Source organism: Tachysurus fulvidraco, chromosome 16 (genome assembly GCF_022655615.1).
Source record: "Tachysurus fulvidraco isolate hzauxx_2018 chromosome 16, HZAU_PFXX_2.0, whole genome shotgun sequence".
NCBI lineage: Eukaryota > Metazoa > Chordata > Actinopteri > Siluriformes > Bagridae > Tachysurus > Tachysurus fulvidraco.
In genome coordinates this window covers 21024301-21042050 of record NC_062533.1, presented here as the reverse complement: position 1 = coordinate 21042050, position 17750 = coordinate 21024301, and the positions used below count along the sequence as shown (strand labels likewise).

At 41.9% G+C, this 17750-nt stretch overlaps 2 protein-coding genes across 5 annotated transcripts in view; one reads left to right on the top strand and one right to left on the bottom strand.

The window, feature by feature from the left end:
* The window catches only part of actc2 (actin, alpha, cardiac muscle 2), a 2863-nt gene extending 2533 nt beyond the window's left edge, over positions 1-330 (top strand). For both annotated transcript variants that reach the window (XM_027155053.2, XM_047801744.1), the window contains exon 8: positions 21-330. In XM_027155053.2, the coding sequence (XP_027010854.1) occupies positions 21-164 (144 nt within the window). In that variant the 3' untranslated portion in view covers positions 165-330. The remainder of the gene's footprint in view (positions 1-20) is intronic.
* A 3793-nt stretch (positions 331-4123) lies between these two features.
* Positions 4124-8089, bottom strand: znf770 (zinc finger protein 770). 3 transcript variants are annotated; one of them, XM_027154985.2, is made up of 2 exons: positions 7936-8089; positions 4124-7649 (listed from the first exon to the last, which is right to left on the bottom strand). In XM_027154985.2, exon 2 carries the CDS (start codon positions 7627-7629, stop codon positions 4294-4296), a length of 3336 nt encoding a protein of 1111 aa, XP_027010786.2. In that variant the 5' UTR covers positions 7630-7649; positions 7936-8089; the 3' UTR covers positions 4124-4293. The 3 variants fall into 3 exon arrangements, with proteins under 3 accessions (XP_027010786.2, XP_027010787.2, XP_027010789.2); XM_027154986.2 differs by having other exon boundaries at positions 4124-7654; positions 7936-8025; XM_027154988.2 differs by lacking the exon at positions 7936-8089 and adding an exon at positions 7761-7915.
* Positions 8090-17750: the final 9661 nt, after the last annotated feature.

Here is a 17750-nt window from a genome sequence, read left to right as displayed (position 1 = left end):
CTGCTGTGTTTTTTTCACAGATTATCGCTCCTCCAGAGCGTAAATATTCAGTATGGATTGGTGGATCGATCCTAGCCTCGCTCTCCACCTTCCAGCAGATGTGGATCAGTAAACAGGAATACGATGAAGCTGGACCTTCCATAGTACACAGGAAGTGCTTCTAACTTCATGTACTGTTGTTGTGCTCCTCATCCTTTTACTCCATGACCAGTAAATTCCATTAGACTGAGGATCCAATTTAAACTTTCTGTCTGATGCCATTTGTTTTGTTCATTAATGTATTTGAATATTTATTGCTTTCTAAATAATAATAAAATAAACTACGCAGGACTTGTGTGCTGTCTCAATCGTCTTAAGTGTCTCTTATGAACACAACGTTTTCTGTGTTTCTAAATAATCACTTTTTTTTAATCATTTGAAGTAAACACCTAGAGAAGAGTAAAGACATAAAGTGCTGAGTGTCTTGGAAGGAAAGTAAAAACAATTTTCCGGTCTGTTCAGAACAAGTATGATTAACTGTTTCAGCAATAACATCAAACACCAGCAGTGTGACACAACCCTGATCAGAGGTAATAACAGGTCATTTACCACTTTAAAGGTGCGGTCTACAATGTTTGAGAAACGCTTCAGAAAACCGAGTCGGGACGACAAACTAAACAAAAAACAAAACAAACGTGTAGCCAATGAGCAGAAAGGGGCGGGGCTTGTCGATATGGGCGGAGAGAGTGTTCGGTGCGCATGTGTGACATTAGCAGGAAGCGGTTTTAACATTGACATGGAGGATAAAAACAAAAAAAGAAAGAGAAGAAAGACTTACGATAAGGACAAGAAGTAGGACGTGTTAATATAGGATCAGCTTTCCAGCGCTGGAGAGAACTGAAGGAGCAGGAAGTTGGCCACATATTCACAGGTTGGAGTTTCCCGAGTCAATAACTCCTGAGCTAAACGCTGTTACTACACAAATAACACCTCTTTTCTATCGTAGTAATGTAGAGAGGCAGCTACAACCGCGTTTTGTGTAGTAACAGCGTTTAGCTCAGGAGTTATCGACTCGGGAAACTCCCACCTGTGAATATGTGGCCGACTTTACTTAAGACGCCGAGGCGCTTTTTTCCTTCTCGATAGGTGAGTAACGTTGGTTTTGCTTTGTTACACAGAACTAATATATGCCTTTGTCCTTTACATCATTATGCTTGTGTGGCATTTTTGCTTGTTTGTTTATCTACAATCGTATTGTTCTTCCCTTCAGCTATGATAAAGACACGTTTCTTTCTGTTAGTCGCCCGGGTTACGTATGTATGTGTGGGCGGAGCTATCGATACAGGGGTGGGACCCGTTTGGGTTAGGGGCGTGTTTGTTTTGGTGAATTTATATGTCAACATTGGCGTTAAAACATCGGAGACCGCACCTTTAACCTGCACTGTCTCTGTGATGAGGCGGAAATCTTGACTGAAAGTTCTTTCTATCCAATCAGGAGCCTAACTGCTGTGTGACGGCTTGTCTAGGATTCTGGTTAGTTATTGACCTATAGTGAGAAAACAGACAGGTTTCAAGTTCTGTTTTAAACAGGGAATCGAACCTATTGTCATCATGACATCCAACAGTGCAGTGTATTCTTTGTCCATATATATATATTGTGTGCGCGTGTGTACACTTTATTTATCACAGATGTGGAAGTTAATTCCTGTTCACAGCCTGACCTTAATAACACACACACACACACACACACACACACACACACACACACACACACACACACACACACACAGATCTACTACATCCTGTAATAATAACATCAGGACCTCATATCTATTACACCTAACAGGAACAATTCACTCACAGGACGGGCAGCGCCACCTGGTGGACACGGAATAAACTACAGAAGAAAGTGTGAACTTACAACTGATGATTTTTACTGATCTTTTATTTCTTTCTGCCGTGTAACTGTACAGATTCTGTTATTAATCTAAAGCTATATGGAATATTAACAATGTAATATAAATAAAAATAATCATTACTATGAACATTCAGAAATATTTTACAAAGTATTTTATCAACATACTAACTAAAAGAGTCTAATTTACAATTCTACAGTTTCATACCGTTAGAGCGAACTGTGAAATCTGAGAATCAGGAAATAAATTAACAGATAATTTACATTAGAACTGCAAACATTTCTCACCAGCTGCAGAACCCCCCCCCCAAACACGTCACTCTTTCTCTAATTACATGTTCATTAAAACTTAATTACATTCTGTAAAGAGAAATGAAACATCTGTAGCATTATAATCAGTAATAACTTAAATAACCACTGAAGAGTTTGTTATTAATTACAAAGACAAATTATATGTTTATATTTTATACATTTGTTACTTTGCTGTTCTTAAACACACCAGTTTAGACAATGACACACACACAAGACGTTCGCTTACAAAACCTTTGTGGAACTTTTGTATATTTTGGATCTGATGCCTCTCAGTGGGTGTGGGGATGAGACTCGAACCAATCATCAACCGCACGCACAATCGCACACACTCGCAGACACGCACACACACACTCGCAGACACACACACACACACTCGCAGACACACACACACACACTCGCAGACACACACACACACTCGCAGACACACACACACACTCGCAGACACACACACACACTCGCAGACACACACACACACTCGCAGACACACACACACACTCGCAGACACACACACACACTCGCAGACACACACACACACACACACACACACACTCTCGCAGACACACACACTCGCAGACAGACACACACACTCGCAGACACACACACACTCTCGCAGACACACACACACACTCTCGCAGACACACACACACACTCTCGCAGACACACACACACTCTCGCAGACACACACACACTCTCGCAGACACACACACACACACACACTCGCAGACACACACACACACACACTCGCAGACACACACACACACACACACACTCGCAGACACACACACACACACTCGCAGACACACACACACACACTCGCAGACACACACACACACACTCGCAGACACACACACACTCTCAGACACACACACACACACACTCGCAGACACACACACACACACACTCGCAGACACACACACACACTCTCGCAGACACACACACACACTCTCGCAGACACACACACTCTCGCAGACACACACACACACACTCGCAGACACACACACACACACTCGCAGACACACACACACACACTCTCGCAGACACGCACACACACTCTCGCAGACACACACTCTCGCAGACACTCTCGCAGACACACACTCTCGCAGACACTCTCGCAGACACACACACACACTCTCGCAGACACACACACACACTCTCGCACACACACGCACACACTCTCGCACACACACACACTCACTCTCAGACACACACACACACTCTCTCAGACACACACACACACTCTCGCAGACACACACACACACTCTCGCAGACACACACACACACTCTCGCAGACACACACACACACTCTCGCAGACACACACACACTCTCGCAGACACACACACACTCTCGCAGACACGCACACACACACACTCTCGCAGACACGCACACACACACACTCTCGCAGACACGCACACACACACACACACTCTCGCAGACACGCACACACACACACACTCTCGCAGACACACGCACGCACTCTCGCAGACACACGCACGCACTCTCGCAGACACACACACACTCTCTCAGACACACACACACTCTCGCAGACACACACACACTCTCGCAGACACACACACACTCTCGCAGACACACACACACTCTCGCAGACACACACACACACACACACACACTCTCGCAGACACACACACACACACTCTCGCAGACACACACACACACACACACACTCTCGCAGACACACACACACACACTCTCGCAGACACACACACACACACACACACTCTCGCAGACACACACACACTCTTGCAGACACACACACACACAGACACAGTCACGCAGACACTCGCACACAGACACTCGCACGCAGACACTCGCACGCAGACACTCGCACGCAGACACTCGCACACAGACACACACACACACACACACACTCTCGCAGACACACACACACACACACACACACACACACACACTCTCGCAGACACACACACACTCTTGCAGACACACACACACACAGACACAGTCACGCAGACACTCGCACACAGACACTCGCACGCAGACACTCGCACGCAGACACTCGCACACACTTGTGCATTGAGCTTGACCACTGGAGATGTTGGACACTCGTTAGCTACCTGTGGGACAACATGTGTGTTTTGAGATGACTTGACTGGGTGAAGTCTTTGTCACACACATTACAGCGATATGGTCTCTGCCCCGTGTGGATCACATAGTGTCTCTTGAGCTTAGATGGAGCTTCGAAGCTTTTGAAGCACACGGCACATTGGTAAGACTTTGAGAGTCTCTGCATGGGACAGTGGACCTGATAAATGTGAGTGCTCAGTTTCTGCACGGAATCGAAGCACTGGCTACAGGAAGGACATATCGGCAGGTCATTGGGAGGTTCTGTCAGGAGATGGTTAGAACCTTCACCCTCCTTGGAATCATGGCACGGATGATTCAGCTCAAAATCACACGAATCGGGGAGAGCTGAAGATCTTTGAAAAGAATCTTCAGATATACAAATGGGGAAATTGTGTACATTTATCCCCTCGTTCTTCTGAGCAGGTGGACCAGGATCTCCAGGGTCAGCTTCGTCTTGTTGGTCCACACCACTCCAATCAGGAATTCTGATAGTTTTATCATCAGCAGCAGATGGATGAACCTCACCAGTTCTGTTCAGATGGTGTTTAAAATAATTGTTCTCCGGTTTCCCAGCCTCGTGGTCCAGACATTTGTACACTATTGTACTTGACGTACCATCAGAGCCAAACGGATCTGAATCATATTTCAGAGTTGGATAAATCGCTTCATCCACCAGAAGATCAGACTCAGACTTGACCTTGCTCTCATCGTGACCTGAAACAGAAAGACAGCAGTTGTTGTCTTCAGAAATCCATCTCTGTTGTTCGACTTGCACAGTGTATCCATCATGACCTTGATATACAACAGCTACACATTCAGAACTCTCAGCTTCATCAGTCAGGCTGGTCCCACCAGAGGAACTGGGACTCTGATGACTCCTCATACCAGCTGTGCACTCACTCTTATTAGTTTTATTGTGGACCCACTGGTGACACTGAAGATGACTGAGCTGCTTGAAGGACTTGAAACAAACGTGGCATTCGTACGGTCGGATTCCGGTGTGAACCAACAAATGTCTGGAAAGCTTTGATGGGAAATCAAAGGTCTTCAGACAGAAGATGCACTGGTTTGAATTCCTCTTCATCTGGCTGGAAGAATCTTCACCTTTGTGGGCTTCGGCTGGTGAGCCGGTACTCATGGCATTTGGTGTGATTTCCTCTATTTTCATGGAACAGGATAATGAAGAATTATTAACTGGATTCATGTTCTGAAGGTCAAAGGAAGCATCTGGTCTCTGTGCCAGTGGAAGTTTTTCAGACTCGGACTCACTGAATCGCTCTGAAGTTTCAGGGATGAAGGTTCCCATGTTGTTCTTGTAAGTTCCTTGGTAGAGCATGTTCTTCCCAACCGTATGAACCCTGGAGTGACTCTGTAGGTGAGAGAGCTGCCTGAAGGACTTGCTGCAGACGCTACACTTGAACGGCTTAATGTTCATGTGGATGAGGAGATGCCTAGAAAGTTTGGAAGGGAAGTCAAATATTTTGAAGCATATTGTGCACTGGTACCCAGATTCTTCAGCCTGGTGTGTGTCGACCGACGGCTTGGACGTGCCTTCGTAAGAAAGTGATACACGATCTTCAGCATCCTCTGGGAGAGATTGTGACGCATGTCCGACGCCATGTGAACGACAGTCGTCTCCTGTTCCACTCGATATGAAATGGTCATCTGTGTTTGTGATGCTCACAGTAGATCTGGGACTCGCAGCGTCACTCAGATGGACCTCACGAACGCTAGACTGAAGTGTTGCTCTGCTTCCTGCTTTACACTTATGAACCTGCAGGTGGGATTTCTGTCTGAAGCCTCTGAAGCAATCTGTGCATCTGAAAGGTCGCTGCCCGGTGTGAATCAGGACGTGGCGTCGGAGTTTGGAAGGAGCATTGAAGTGTTTTAAACAGACAGAACAGGAGTAATCTTGTCTACGGCTCAGCTCTCGGTCTGGTGACGACTCGACTTCACCAGTTTCTGAAATATTTTCTTTGATCGAAATCTTTGCAGCAGGTGATGGACTCAAGAGTGCAGCAGATATTTTCAGCTTCTGTTTGGCAGCTTTGTACTTCCTAGCGAGGCTGATGTGTACAAAACGCTTTAGCCTAGCCTTGGAGGCATGATGGGTACTAGGCTGAGGCTGGAGGGATCTGTGCATCTGGAGGAAAGGTGTTAAGGTATTTCTGGGGCTGCTGTGAACACTTTGATGTGCCTTGAGGTGGGAAAGTTGCCTAAATGCCCGAGTGCATAAAGAACACTGAAATGGTCTCTGACCCGTGTGAGAGAGACAATGTCTTCTCAGCTTTGATGGAGCGCTGAAACACTTTTGACACAGCGGACATTCGTGTCTTACTTTACTTGTAGTTCGATCCTCTGAACTTTTTACTCTGTTCACATTGTCAGGAAACGCCTCCGTATGAACATTTTCTGATCCGTTCGGCTCCTTCCCGAGCTCTCCGGCTTCTTCTGTCCACGGCTCCTTTGAAGGTTTTGTTCGATTCTTCACAGCGTTCGTGGGATCCAGAGTACGACTTGGATTCTGAGCGCCAGCGTTAACAGGAATAACGTCTTTAGCTTCTTTTTGTCTGTGTGAGAAATGTGTAGACTGATGCACCTTTAAGTGTGTGAGCTGTCGGAACGCTTTAGGACAGAACTCGCAGCAAAAAGGCCTGAAGCTGCTGTGAATTAAAACGTGACGCTTAAGTTTCGATGGTGCAGAGAAACATTTCAGACACACTGAACACTGGTGCCTACTCGCACGCTTTGCCATTTTTTCTTCTATACACGAGTTTAGTTTTTGTGTCTCTTCTGAAATGTAAATTGCTGGCAGATGTTGTTGTTGTTGTTGAACACAAGACTCTGTGTTTGCTGAATGAGACAGAACCGTAGTGCTCTCTGTATACTGACTGCTCTGTAAGCCTTCATCATGGGGCGAGTCTTCATATACATCAGTCCCCTGTAAGTCACACATCTGCCCGTCGCTGCCTATCAGCAGTTTCCCGTTGTTCTGGCTTTCACATTCGCTCCCAGACCCCGTCTGAAGGGATCCGTACCACACGTCGTCTTCCTCCGAAACCTGAGCTCCGACATGTTGGATGTAACTTTCCTCTGTTTTGATGTAAGAGATCTGAGAATTGATCGTTTGTGACACGATGAGCGAAACCTCCCTCAACCTCGAATGGCTTTTCAGATGTCCTTTCAAATGAGCCGACTGTCGGAAAGATTTAAGACAAATACAACACGTGAAAGGTCTCTGTCCCGAATGTGTGAGCTGGTGACGGCGAAGCTTGGACACAAAATCAAAGTGTTTGTGGCAGATTGTACACTGATGTGTCATGGTGTCCAGCTCACATGGTCCTGTCCCGAGACAAACACACGTTAATGACCAACAACAGAAGGTTACACTGAAATCTCTACTGTTTTATTCTCTTAACCTTTTCTTTAACTTTATTATCATTAATGTCTCACTGGGTTTATTGTCTTACTGAACACGTTCATGGACTTTCATTCCGCGTGTTTAATCGTAGCAATAAATGTCACTGACTTTAATACAACAGATTATAAAGAAAAACAACAAAACAACTGGTGACAAAATTCTACAATAAACGACAGAAACTGCAGAATCTCTTAATAACAAACATACCGCTCCAAAAACACGCCGCGGTCCGTCAGTCAAATACAGCCGTGTGCGAGCGGCGACTTTATCAAAGGTTCCTACCTTATAACCACACACACACACACACACACACACACACACACACACACACACACACACACACACACACACACACACACACACACACACACACACACACACACACACACACACATACAAACACACACACACATACAAACACACAAACACACACACACACACACACATACAAACACACACACACATACAAACACACAAACACACACACACACACACACACACACACACACATACAAACACACACACACATACAAACACACACACACACACACACACACACACACACACACACAAACAAACAAACACATACACACGCACACACATACAAACACACAAACACACACACATACAAACACACACACACACACGCACACACACAGAGAGAGAGAGGGAGAGAGAGAGAGAGAGAGAGAGAGGGAGAGAGAGAGAGAGAGAGAGAGTATACTTATTTATGTATTTAATATGTATTTATTATGTGCATGTGTGTGTTTAAGAATAAAGCAGACACAAATATGTAAATACATCAGTTTTATTTTGCATCATATGGAACTGTTTGTGTTATTTCTAGATTAACATTTGACCATTAGAACATTTACAAGTCACACGTTGTGACTGAGGAGATGTTAGAACTTTAAAAGAAAGTCTGTCCTTTATTGTCATTGTGTAGTGCTCCGGAGCCGCCACTAGAGGGAGCAAATGAAACATTATTAAAACCGCGCAGTTACACTGAAGTCTGGACTGTGACTGAAACACTAAAGCTGAATAAAGCCTAATAATTAATACATTTATTCATCAAAGTAAAATCACCCAAAATATAAAACGTGACAAAATGGGTCAAAATTCTTGCATATAAAATTTTCTTACACTAAGTTACAACAATTCAGGCAAGTGAATGATTTAAAAGTTCACTCTGATTATTATTATTATTATTATTATTATTATTATTATTATTATTATTATTATTATTATTATTATTATATTGTCCATGTAATTAGGGCGTGTCTCAGCGCACGTGCTTAATGCGGGTCGGCATGAGGGCGCGCGAGGCTTCGCTGCTGATGGATGTGACGTTGACGCGAGCTGAAACGGCTGCAGTCACGCGCTGGCATTTGTCACCGTCTGCCCCGGTCATGCAGATTGCACGAGCGCTGATCACTGACTAAGACTAATGATCTCTCTCTCTCTCTCTCTCTCTCTCTCTCTCTCTCTCTCTCTCTCTCTCTCTCTCTCTCTCTCTCTCTCTAACACACACACACACACACACACACACACACACACACACACACACACACATATGTTATATGTGTGTCTGTATGTGTGTCTGTAGAAACATTATTTTTCTTTGCAAACCTCAACAACCTAGTGATAGTACAATAAGCCAGAATCCATTTTGTGTTTATATGTGTGTGTTTGTGTGTGTGTGTGTGTGTGTGTGTGTGTGTGTGTGTGTGTTTATTTGTGTTTATGTGTGTGTGTATATGTGCGTGTTTATTTGTGTGTTTATGTGTGTGTGTTTGTGTGTGTGTGTGTGTGTGTGTGTGTGTGTGTGTTTATGTGTTTATGTGTGTGTTTATGTGTGTGTGTGTGTGTGTGTGTGTGTGTGTGTGTGTGCTCTGCTGCACACAAAACGGTTTTTGCTGACAGATGAAGTGTCACACTCGGAGGAGAGTTCGGATGGATGGAGGGAGGTGGAGAAACGGGGCCCACGATATCGGGGCTCTGGGGGATGTAGAGTGTTTACCCATCATCCATCATCCTCTGACACACACAGCCACCGACCCATCCACCCACCCACACACACACACACACACTCTCTCTCTCTCTCTCTCTCTCTCTCTCTCTCTCTCTCTCTTATAGTGAGTGTGTGACTATAGTGAGTATGATTATAGTGTGTGATTATAATGTGTGTGATTATAGCGAGTGTGTAATTATAGTGAGTGTGATTATAGTAAGTGTGTGATTATAGCAAGGGTGTAATTATAGTGTCTGATTATAGTGAGTGTGTGTCTATAGTGAGTGTGTGTCTATAGTGAGTGTGTGATTATACAGTATCGAGTGTGATTATAGTGAGTGTGTGATTATAGTGAGTGTGTGACTATAGTGATTGTGTGATTATAGTGAGTGTGTATCTATAGTGAGTGTGTGATTATAGTGAGTGTGTGATTATAGTGAGTGTCTATAGTGAGTGTGTGATTATAGTGAGTGTGTGTCTATAGTGAGTGTGTGATTATACAGTAGCGTGTGATTATAGTGAGTGTGTGATTATAGTGAGTGTGTGTCTATAGTGAGTGTGTGATTATAGTGAGTGTGTATCTATAGTGAGTGTGTGATTATAGTGAGTGTGTGTCTATAGTGAGTGTGTGATTATACAGTAGCGAGTGTAATTATAGTGAGTGTGTGATTATAGTGAGTGTGTGTCTATAGTGAGTGTGTGATTATAGTGAGTGTGTGTCTATAGTGAGTGTGTGATTATAGTGAGTGTGTGTCTATAGTGAGTGTGTGATTATACAGTAGCGTGTGATTATAGTGAGTGTGTGATTATAGTGAGTGTGTGTCTATAGTGAGTGTGTGATTATAGTGAGTGAGGTAAGTGAGGTGAGTGTGTGTTTATAGTGAGTGTGTGTTTATAGTGAGTGTGTGTCTATAGTGAGTGTGTAATTATAGTGAGTGTGATTATAGTGAGTGTGTGATTATAATGAGTGTGTGTCTATAGTGTGTGAGGTAAGTGAGGTGAGTGTGTGTTTATAGTGAGTGTGTGTCTATAGTGAGTGTTTGACTATAGTGAGTGTGTAATTATAGTGAGTGTGATTATAGTGAGTGTGTGATTATAGCGAGTGTGATTATAGTGAGTGTGTCATTATAGTGAGTGTGTGTCTATAGTGAGTGTGTGATTATAGTGAGTGTGTATCTATAGTGAGTGTTTGATTATACAGTAGCGAGTGTGATCATAGTGAGTGTGTGATTGTAGTGAGTGTTACTATATTGAGTGTGATTATAGTGAGTGTGTAATTATAGCAAGTGTAATTATAGCGAATGTGGTATTATAGTGAGTGTGTGTTTATAGTGAGTGACTCTACTGAGTGTGATTATAGTGAGTGTGTGATTATAATGAGTGTGTGTCTATAGTGAGTGAGGTAAGTGAGGCGAGTGTGTGTTTATAGTGAGTGTGTGTTTATAGTGAGTGTGTGTCTATAGTGAGTGTTTGACTATAGTGAGTGTGTAATTATAGTGAGTGTGATTATAGTGAGTGTGTGATTATAATGAGTGTGTGTCTATAGTGAGTGAGGTAAGTGAGGTGAGTGTGTGTTTATAGTGAGTGTGTGTCTATAGTGAGTGTTTGACTATAGTGAGTGTGTAATTATAGTGAGTGTGATTATAGTGAGTGTGTGTCTATATTGAGTGTGTGATTATAGTGAGTGTGTGTCTATAGTGAGTGTGTGATTATAGTGAGTGTGTGTCTATAGTGAGTATTTGATTATACAGTAGCGAGTGTGATCATAGTGAGTGTGTGATTGTAGTGAGTGTTACTATATTGAGTGTGATTATAGTGAGTGTGTAATTATAGCGAGTGTAATTATAGCGAATGTGGTATTATAGTGAGTGTGTGTTTATAGTGAGTGACTCTACTGAGTGTGATTATAGTGAGTGTGTGATTATAATGAGTGTGTGTCTATAGTGAGTGAGGTAAGTGAGGTGAGTGTGTGTTTATAGTGAGTGTGTGTTTATAGTGAGTGTGTGTCTATAGTGAGTGTTTGACTATAGTGAGTGTGTAATTATAGTGAGTGTGATTATAGTGAGTGTGTGATTATAGCGAGTGTGATTATAGTGAGTGTGTGATTATAGTGAGTGTGTAATTATAGTGAGTGTGACTATAGTGAGTGTGTAATTATAGCGAGTGTGACTTGATGCCCCTTTTCCACCGAGGCAGTTCGAGTGCTGGTTCGGAGCCAGAGCCTAATTTAGAACCAGCTCTTTCTGTTTCGACCGCCAAAGCACCGGCTCCGAACCAGGAAAAGTGGTTCTTAAGTAGCACCAAAACATTGCTGGTCTAGACTTAAGAACCGCTTGCATCAGGAGCTGGGGGCGTGGCTACTGTTAGTGCATTTGATAATGTACCTTAAGTATACTAATGTTTAATACACTTTTACTTTACCGCGATATGATACATTATCAGCACACATGATAGTAGGTAGCTACATGCTAAGGCTAACTTTTTTCTGTGTTAACGATAAAATAACGTTATGTACTTTATCAATTACAACCTCCGTTTATACAGATTACACGGAGCCGCACGTACATGTTTTATTCGGCGCGTTTGGATGTTAATGTAGGTTCGCAAAGCCATGAGCATTAACAGTAAAGCAACATCCGCCATTGTTGTTGTGTTTGTGTTTGTCGCTGCTGCGCTAACGTCGCTGGGACACGTGACACGTATACAGTGACGTCACACTCGGCGCGTGATGGCTCTCTAGCCGGTGGAAAGGCAAACCGGTTCTTAGAAGGTTCGCAAGTGGAACCACCTTTGAACCAGCACCAGCGCTAGCTCTGAACCAGCACCCGGTTCTTTCCAGTGGAAAAGAGGCAATGAGTGTGTAATTATAGCGAGTGTGTGATTATAGTGAGTGTGATTATAGTGAGTGTTTAATTATAGTGAGTGTGTAATTATAGCGAGTGTGTAATTATAGTGAGTGTGATTATAGTGTGTAATTATAGCGAGTGTGACTATAGTGAGTGTGATTATAGTGAGTGTGTAATTATAGTGAGTGTTTAATTATAGTGAGTGTGTAATTATAGCGAGTGTGACTATAGTGAGTGTGTAATTATAGTGAGTGCGTAATTATAGTGAGTGTGTAATTATAGTGAGTGTGACTATAGTGAGTGGGTAATTATAGTGAGTGTGTAATTATAGTGAGTGTTTAATTATAGTGAGTGTGTAATTATAGTGAGTGTGACTATAGTGAGTGTGTAATTATAGTGAGTGCGTAATTATAGTGAGTGTGTAATTATAGTGAGTGTGACTATAGTGAGTGGGTAATTATAGTGAGTGTGTAATTATAGCGAGTGTGACTATAGTGAGTGTGTAATTATAGTGAGTGTGTAATTATAGTGAGTGTGTAATTATAGTGAGTGTGTAATTATAGCGAGTGTGACTATAGTGAGTGTGTAATTATACTGAGTGCGTAATTATAGTGAGTGTGTAATTATAGTGAGTGTGACTATAGTGAGTGGGTAATTATAGTGAGTGTGTAATTATAGCGAGTGTGACTATAGTGAGTGTGTAATTATAGTGAGTGTGTAATTATAGTGAGTGTGTAATTATAGCGAGTGTGACTATAGTGAGTGTGTAATTATACTGAGTGCGTAATTATAGTGAGTGTGTAATTATAGTGAGTGTGACTATAGTGAGTGTGTAATTATAGCGAGTGTGACTATAGTGAGTGTGTAATTATAGTGAGTGTGTAATTATAGCGAGTGTGACTATAGTGAGTGTGTAATTATAGTGAGGGTGTAATTATAGTGAGTGTGTAATTATAGTGAGTGTGACTATAGTGAGTGTGTAATTATAGTGAGTGTGACTATAGTGAGTGTGTAATTATAGTGAGTGTGTAATTATAGTGAGTGTGTAATTATAGCGAGTGTGACTATAGTGAGTGTGTAATTATAGTGAGTGTGTAATTATAGTGAGTGTGTAATTATAGCGAGTGTGACTATAGTGAGTGTGTAATTATAGTGAGTGTGTAATTATAGCGAGTGTGTTATTATAGTGAGTGTGATTATAGTGAGTGTGTAATTATAGCGAGTGTGACTATAGTGAGTGTGTAATTATAGTGAGTGTGTAATTATAGCGAGTGTGTGATTATAGCAAGTGTGTGATTATAGCGAGTGTGACTATAGTGAGTGTGTAATTATAGCAAGTGTGACTATAGTGAGTGTGTAATTATAGTGAGTGTGACTATAGTGAGTGTGTAATTATAGCGAGTGTGTAATTATAGCGAGTGTGTGATTATAGCGAGTGTGATTATAGTGAGTGTGTAATTATAGCGAGTGTGTAATTATAGCGAGTGTGTGATTATAGCAAGTGTGACTAAAGTGAGTGTGACTATAGTGAGTGTGTGATTATAGCGAGTGTGTGATTATAGCGAGTGTGACTATAGCGAGTGTGTGATCATAGCGAGTGTGTGATTATAGTGAGTGTGATTATAGTGAGTGTGACTATAGTGAGTGTGTAATTATAGTGAGTGTGATTATAGTGAGTGTGATTATAGTGAGTGTGTAATTATAGCGAGTGTGTAATTATAGTGAGTGTGTAATTATAGTGAGTGTGATTATAGTGAGTGTGTAATTATAGCGAGTGTGTAATTATAGTGAGTGTGTAATTATAGCGAGTGTGTAATTATAGTGAGTGTGTAATTATAGCGAGTGTGACTATAGTGAGTGTGATTATAGCGAGTGTGACTATAGTGAGTGTGTGATTATAGTGAGTGTGATTATAGCGAGTGTATAATTATAGCGAGTGTGTAATTATAGCGAGTGTGTGATTATAGTGAGTGTGATTATAGTGAGTGTGTAATTATAGCGAGTGTGACTATAGTGATTATGTAATTATAGCGAGTGTGTGATTATAGTGAGTGTGATTATAGTGAGTGTGTAATTATAGTGAGTGTGACTATAGTGAGTGTGTAATTATAGCGAGAGTGTGATTATAGTGAGTGTGATTATAGTGAATGTGTAATTATAGCGAGTGTGTGATTATAGTGAGTGTGATTATAGTGAGTGTGATTATAGCGAGTGTGTGATCATAGCGAGTGTGTGATTATAGTGAGTGTGATTATAGTGAGTGTGATTATAGTGAGTGTGTAATTATAGCGAGTGTGTAATTATAGCGAGTGTGTAATTATAGTGAGTGTGACTATAGTGAGTGTGTAATTATAGTGAGTATGTGATTATAGTGAGTGTGTAATTATAGCGAGCGTGATTATAGTGAGTGTGTAATTATAGCGAGTGTGTGATTATAATGAGTGTGATTATAGTGAGTGTGTAATTATAGCGAGTGTGTGATTATAATGAGTGTGATTATAGTGAGTGTGTAATTATAGCGAGTGTGTGATTATAGTGAGTGACTTTATTGAGTGTGATTATAGTAAGTGTGTGATTATAGTGAGAGTTTCATTATAGTGAGTGAGTCATTATAGCAAGTGTGATTATAGTGAGTGTGTGACTATAGTGTGTATCTATAGTGAGTGTGTATCTATAGTGAGTGTGATGATTAGTGTGAATAATTACCGTAACATCTGTTATCATTAGCTGTTTTTTGGAATCTAAATACTTTAACATTCAGAGATATTTCATTATTTAGATGAATTGAAAATGCACTAAAATTCTTTACAAAACCAAATGTGAATCAGACAGACAGATAGAGGCAGAGACAGCTAGAGAGAGAGAGAGAGAGAGAGAGAGAGAGAGAGAGAGAGAGAGAGAGAGAGAGAGCTTGAGGAAGGAGATAAAGGAGGAAAGAAGAAGAGAACAGTAAAACGATAGAAAGGTCTCGCTTTCTGCTGTCGGGTCTGATCTAATGAGTTCGGCTCGTCTCTTTGTACGACTCGGACAGGTGTCGGCCCGGATGATGAATGTCCCAACGCTGTGTGTGTGCGTGTGTGTGTGTGTGTGTGCGTGTGTGTGTGTGTGTGTGTGTGGGCTCTGATAACTATGCTAATGTCTGTGCTTGCTTCTGATTGGCTGGTTGGGGCTAATCCATTACAGCTCTGACAGTGGTACCGTGTGCTAAACGCTATTTGACCGTCGCTGTCACGTTAAACGAATACAGAAAGTGATAGATGACCCACTCGTTCATCACATCACCCCCTTCCCCCTTCTCTACAGCCCTCAATTGCTTCTGTCTTTGAAAAAAGAAAGAAAATGCAGTAGAATAAGTAGAAACTGACTGTTTGGAATCATACGCTATTCGCTACACAGTGCTTTATTTTTGAGAGTTTTTCTGTTTGGTGTCTGATGTTTGGAATGAACACTTCAGCACTCACAATAAAACTCATAAGGTTTTTAACCTAATGTTACCCTCAGAAACAGAAAGACTTCCTGTGTGTACCGTCACTGGCAGTGAGGATAATGTTTTAGCACACTAGCATGCTAGCCCTTAGTAATGGAGAAACCTGTCCAATTACATTTGTGTCAGAACAAACAAACAAAACCTAAACTGTTTAAAAGTAACAAAGAAAAAGATGTGACATCGTTTACAAAGTTTAGTTTATTTTTATACTCTGTGTGATTAACGTCCAGAGGTAAAAGTGTAATATTTCTGGATTGTATCTTCATCTTGGAGGACGACAGGAACTCAGGAACAATGATGATCACAGGAGGAAACTTACATTACTTATTATAATCACACACCAATGAGAGAAGAATCTTATGATGAATGAAATCTTCAGTGTGTTCAGTCAGATTTAATTATATTTACAGTGATGTGAAAAAGTGTTGGCACCCTTCCTGATTCTTTATATTTTTTTGCATGTTTGTCACACTTTAATGTTGCAGATCGTCAAACAAATTTAAATATTAGTCACACATGCACAATTAAACACAACATGCAGTTTTTACATGAAGGTTTTTATTATTAAGGGAAAACAAACCCACATGGTCCTGTGTGAAAAAGTACACCCCCCCCAAATAACATAACTGCAGTTTATCACACCTGAGTTTAATGTCTCTAGCCACACCTGTTCACTGCCACACTTGTTCACTATCAGTAAATCACTTAAATAAGACATGAGTGACAAAGTGAAGGAGACCAAAAGATCACCACAACAACATTCACTATGACGGTCACCAAAGACCCCACAACAACATCCACAGAACTGCAGGCCTCACTTTCCTCAATTAAGGTCAGAGTTCATGACTCCACCATAAGAGACTGGGCATAAATGGCCTGCATGGTGGAGTTACAGACTAAAACCACCGCTGAACAAAATGAACAAAAGCTCGTCTCAGATCTGCCAGAAAACATCTTGATGATCCCCAAGACTTTTGGGAAAATACTCTGTGGACTGAGGAGACAAAAGCTGAACTTTTTGGAGGTGTGTGTCCCGTTACATCTGGTGTAAAAGTAACACTGCATGTCAGAAACAGAACATCACACCAACAGTAAAACATGGTGGTGGTAGTGTGATGGTCTGGGGCAGTTTTACTGCTTCAGGACCTGGAAGACTTGCTGTGATCAATGGAACCATGAATTCTGCTGTCTACAAAAAATCCTGAAGGACAAAGTGTGACCTTCTGTTCGTGACCTCAAGCTGAAGTGAACCTGGGTTCTGCAGCAGGACAATGATCCAAAACACACAGCAAGTCCACCACTTTGGAGCAGCCGAGTCAAAGTCCTGACCTGAACCCTAGAGACGCTGTGGCAGGACCTTAAAAAGGAGGTTCATGCTCGAAAACCCCTCCAATGTGGCTGAATTACAACAATTCTGTAAAGACGCCCAGAACCCCCCCCCCCCCCCCAGCTTCAGCTGTAAGACTCACTGTAAGTTATCACTAACACTCGACTGCAGTTCTTGCTGCTAAGGGCGGACAATCAGTTATTAGGTTTAGGGGGCTAATACTTTTTCACACAGGGCCGTGTGGGTTTGGGTTTAGTTTTCCCTTAATAATAAAAACCTTCATGTAAAAACTGCATGTTGTGTTAATTTGTGATATTTTTGGCTAATATTTAAATTTGTTTGATCTGAAAC

Bases quoted from the DNA above. Each gene is read 5' to 3' on its own strand.
- znf770 (XM_027154985.2), bottom strand. From the start codon at position 7,629: ATGACACATCAGTGTACAATCTGCCACAAACACTTTGATTTTGTGTCC.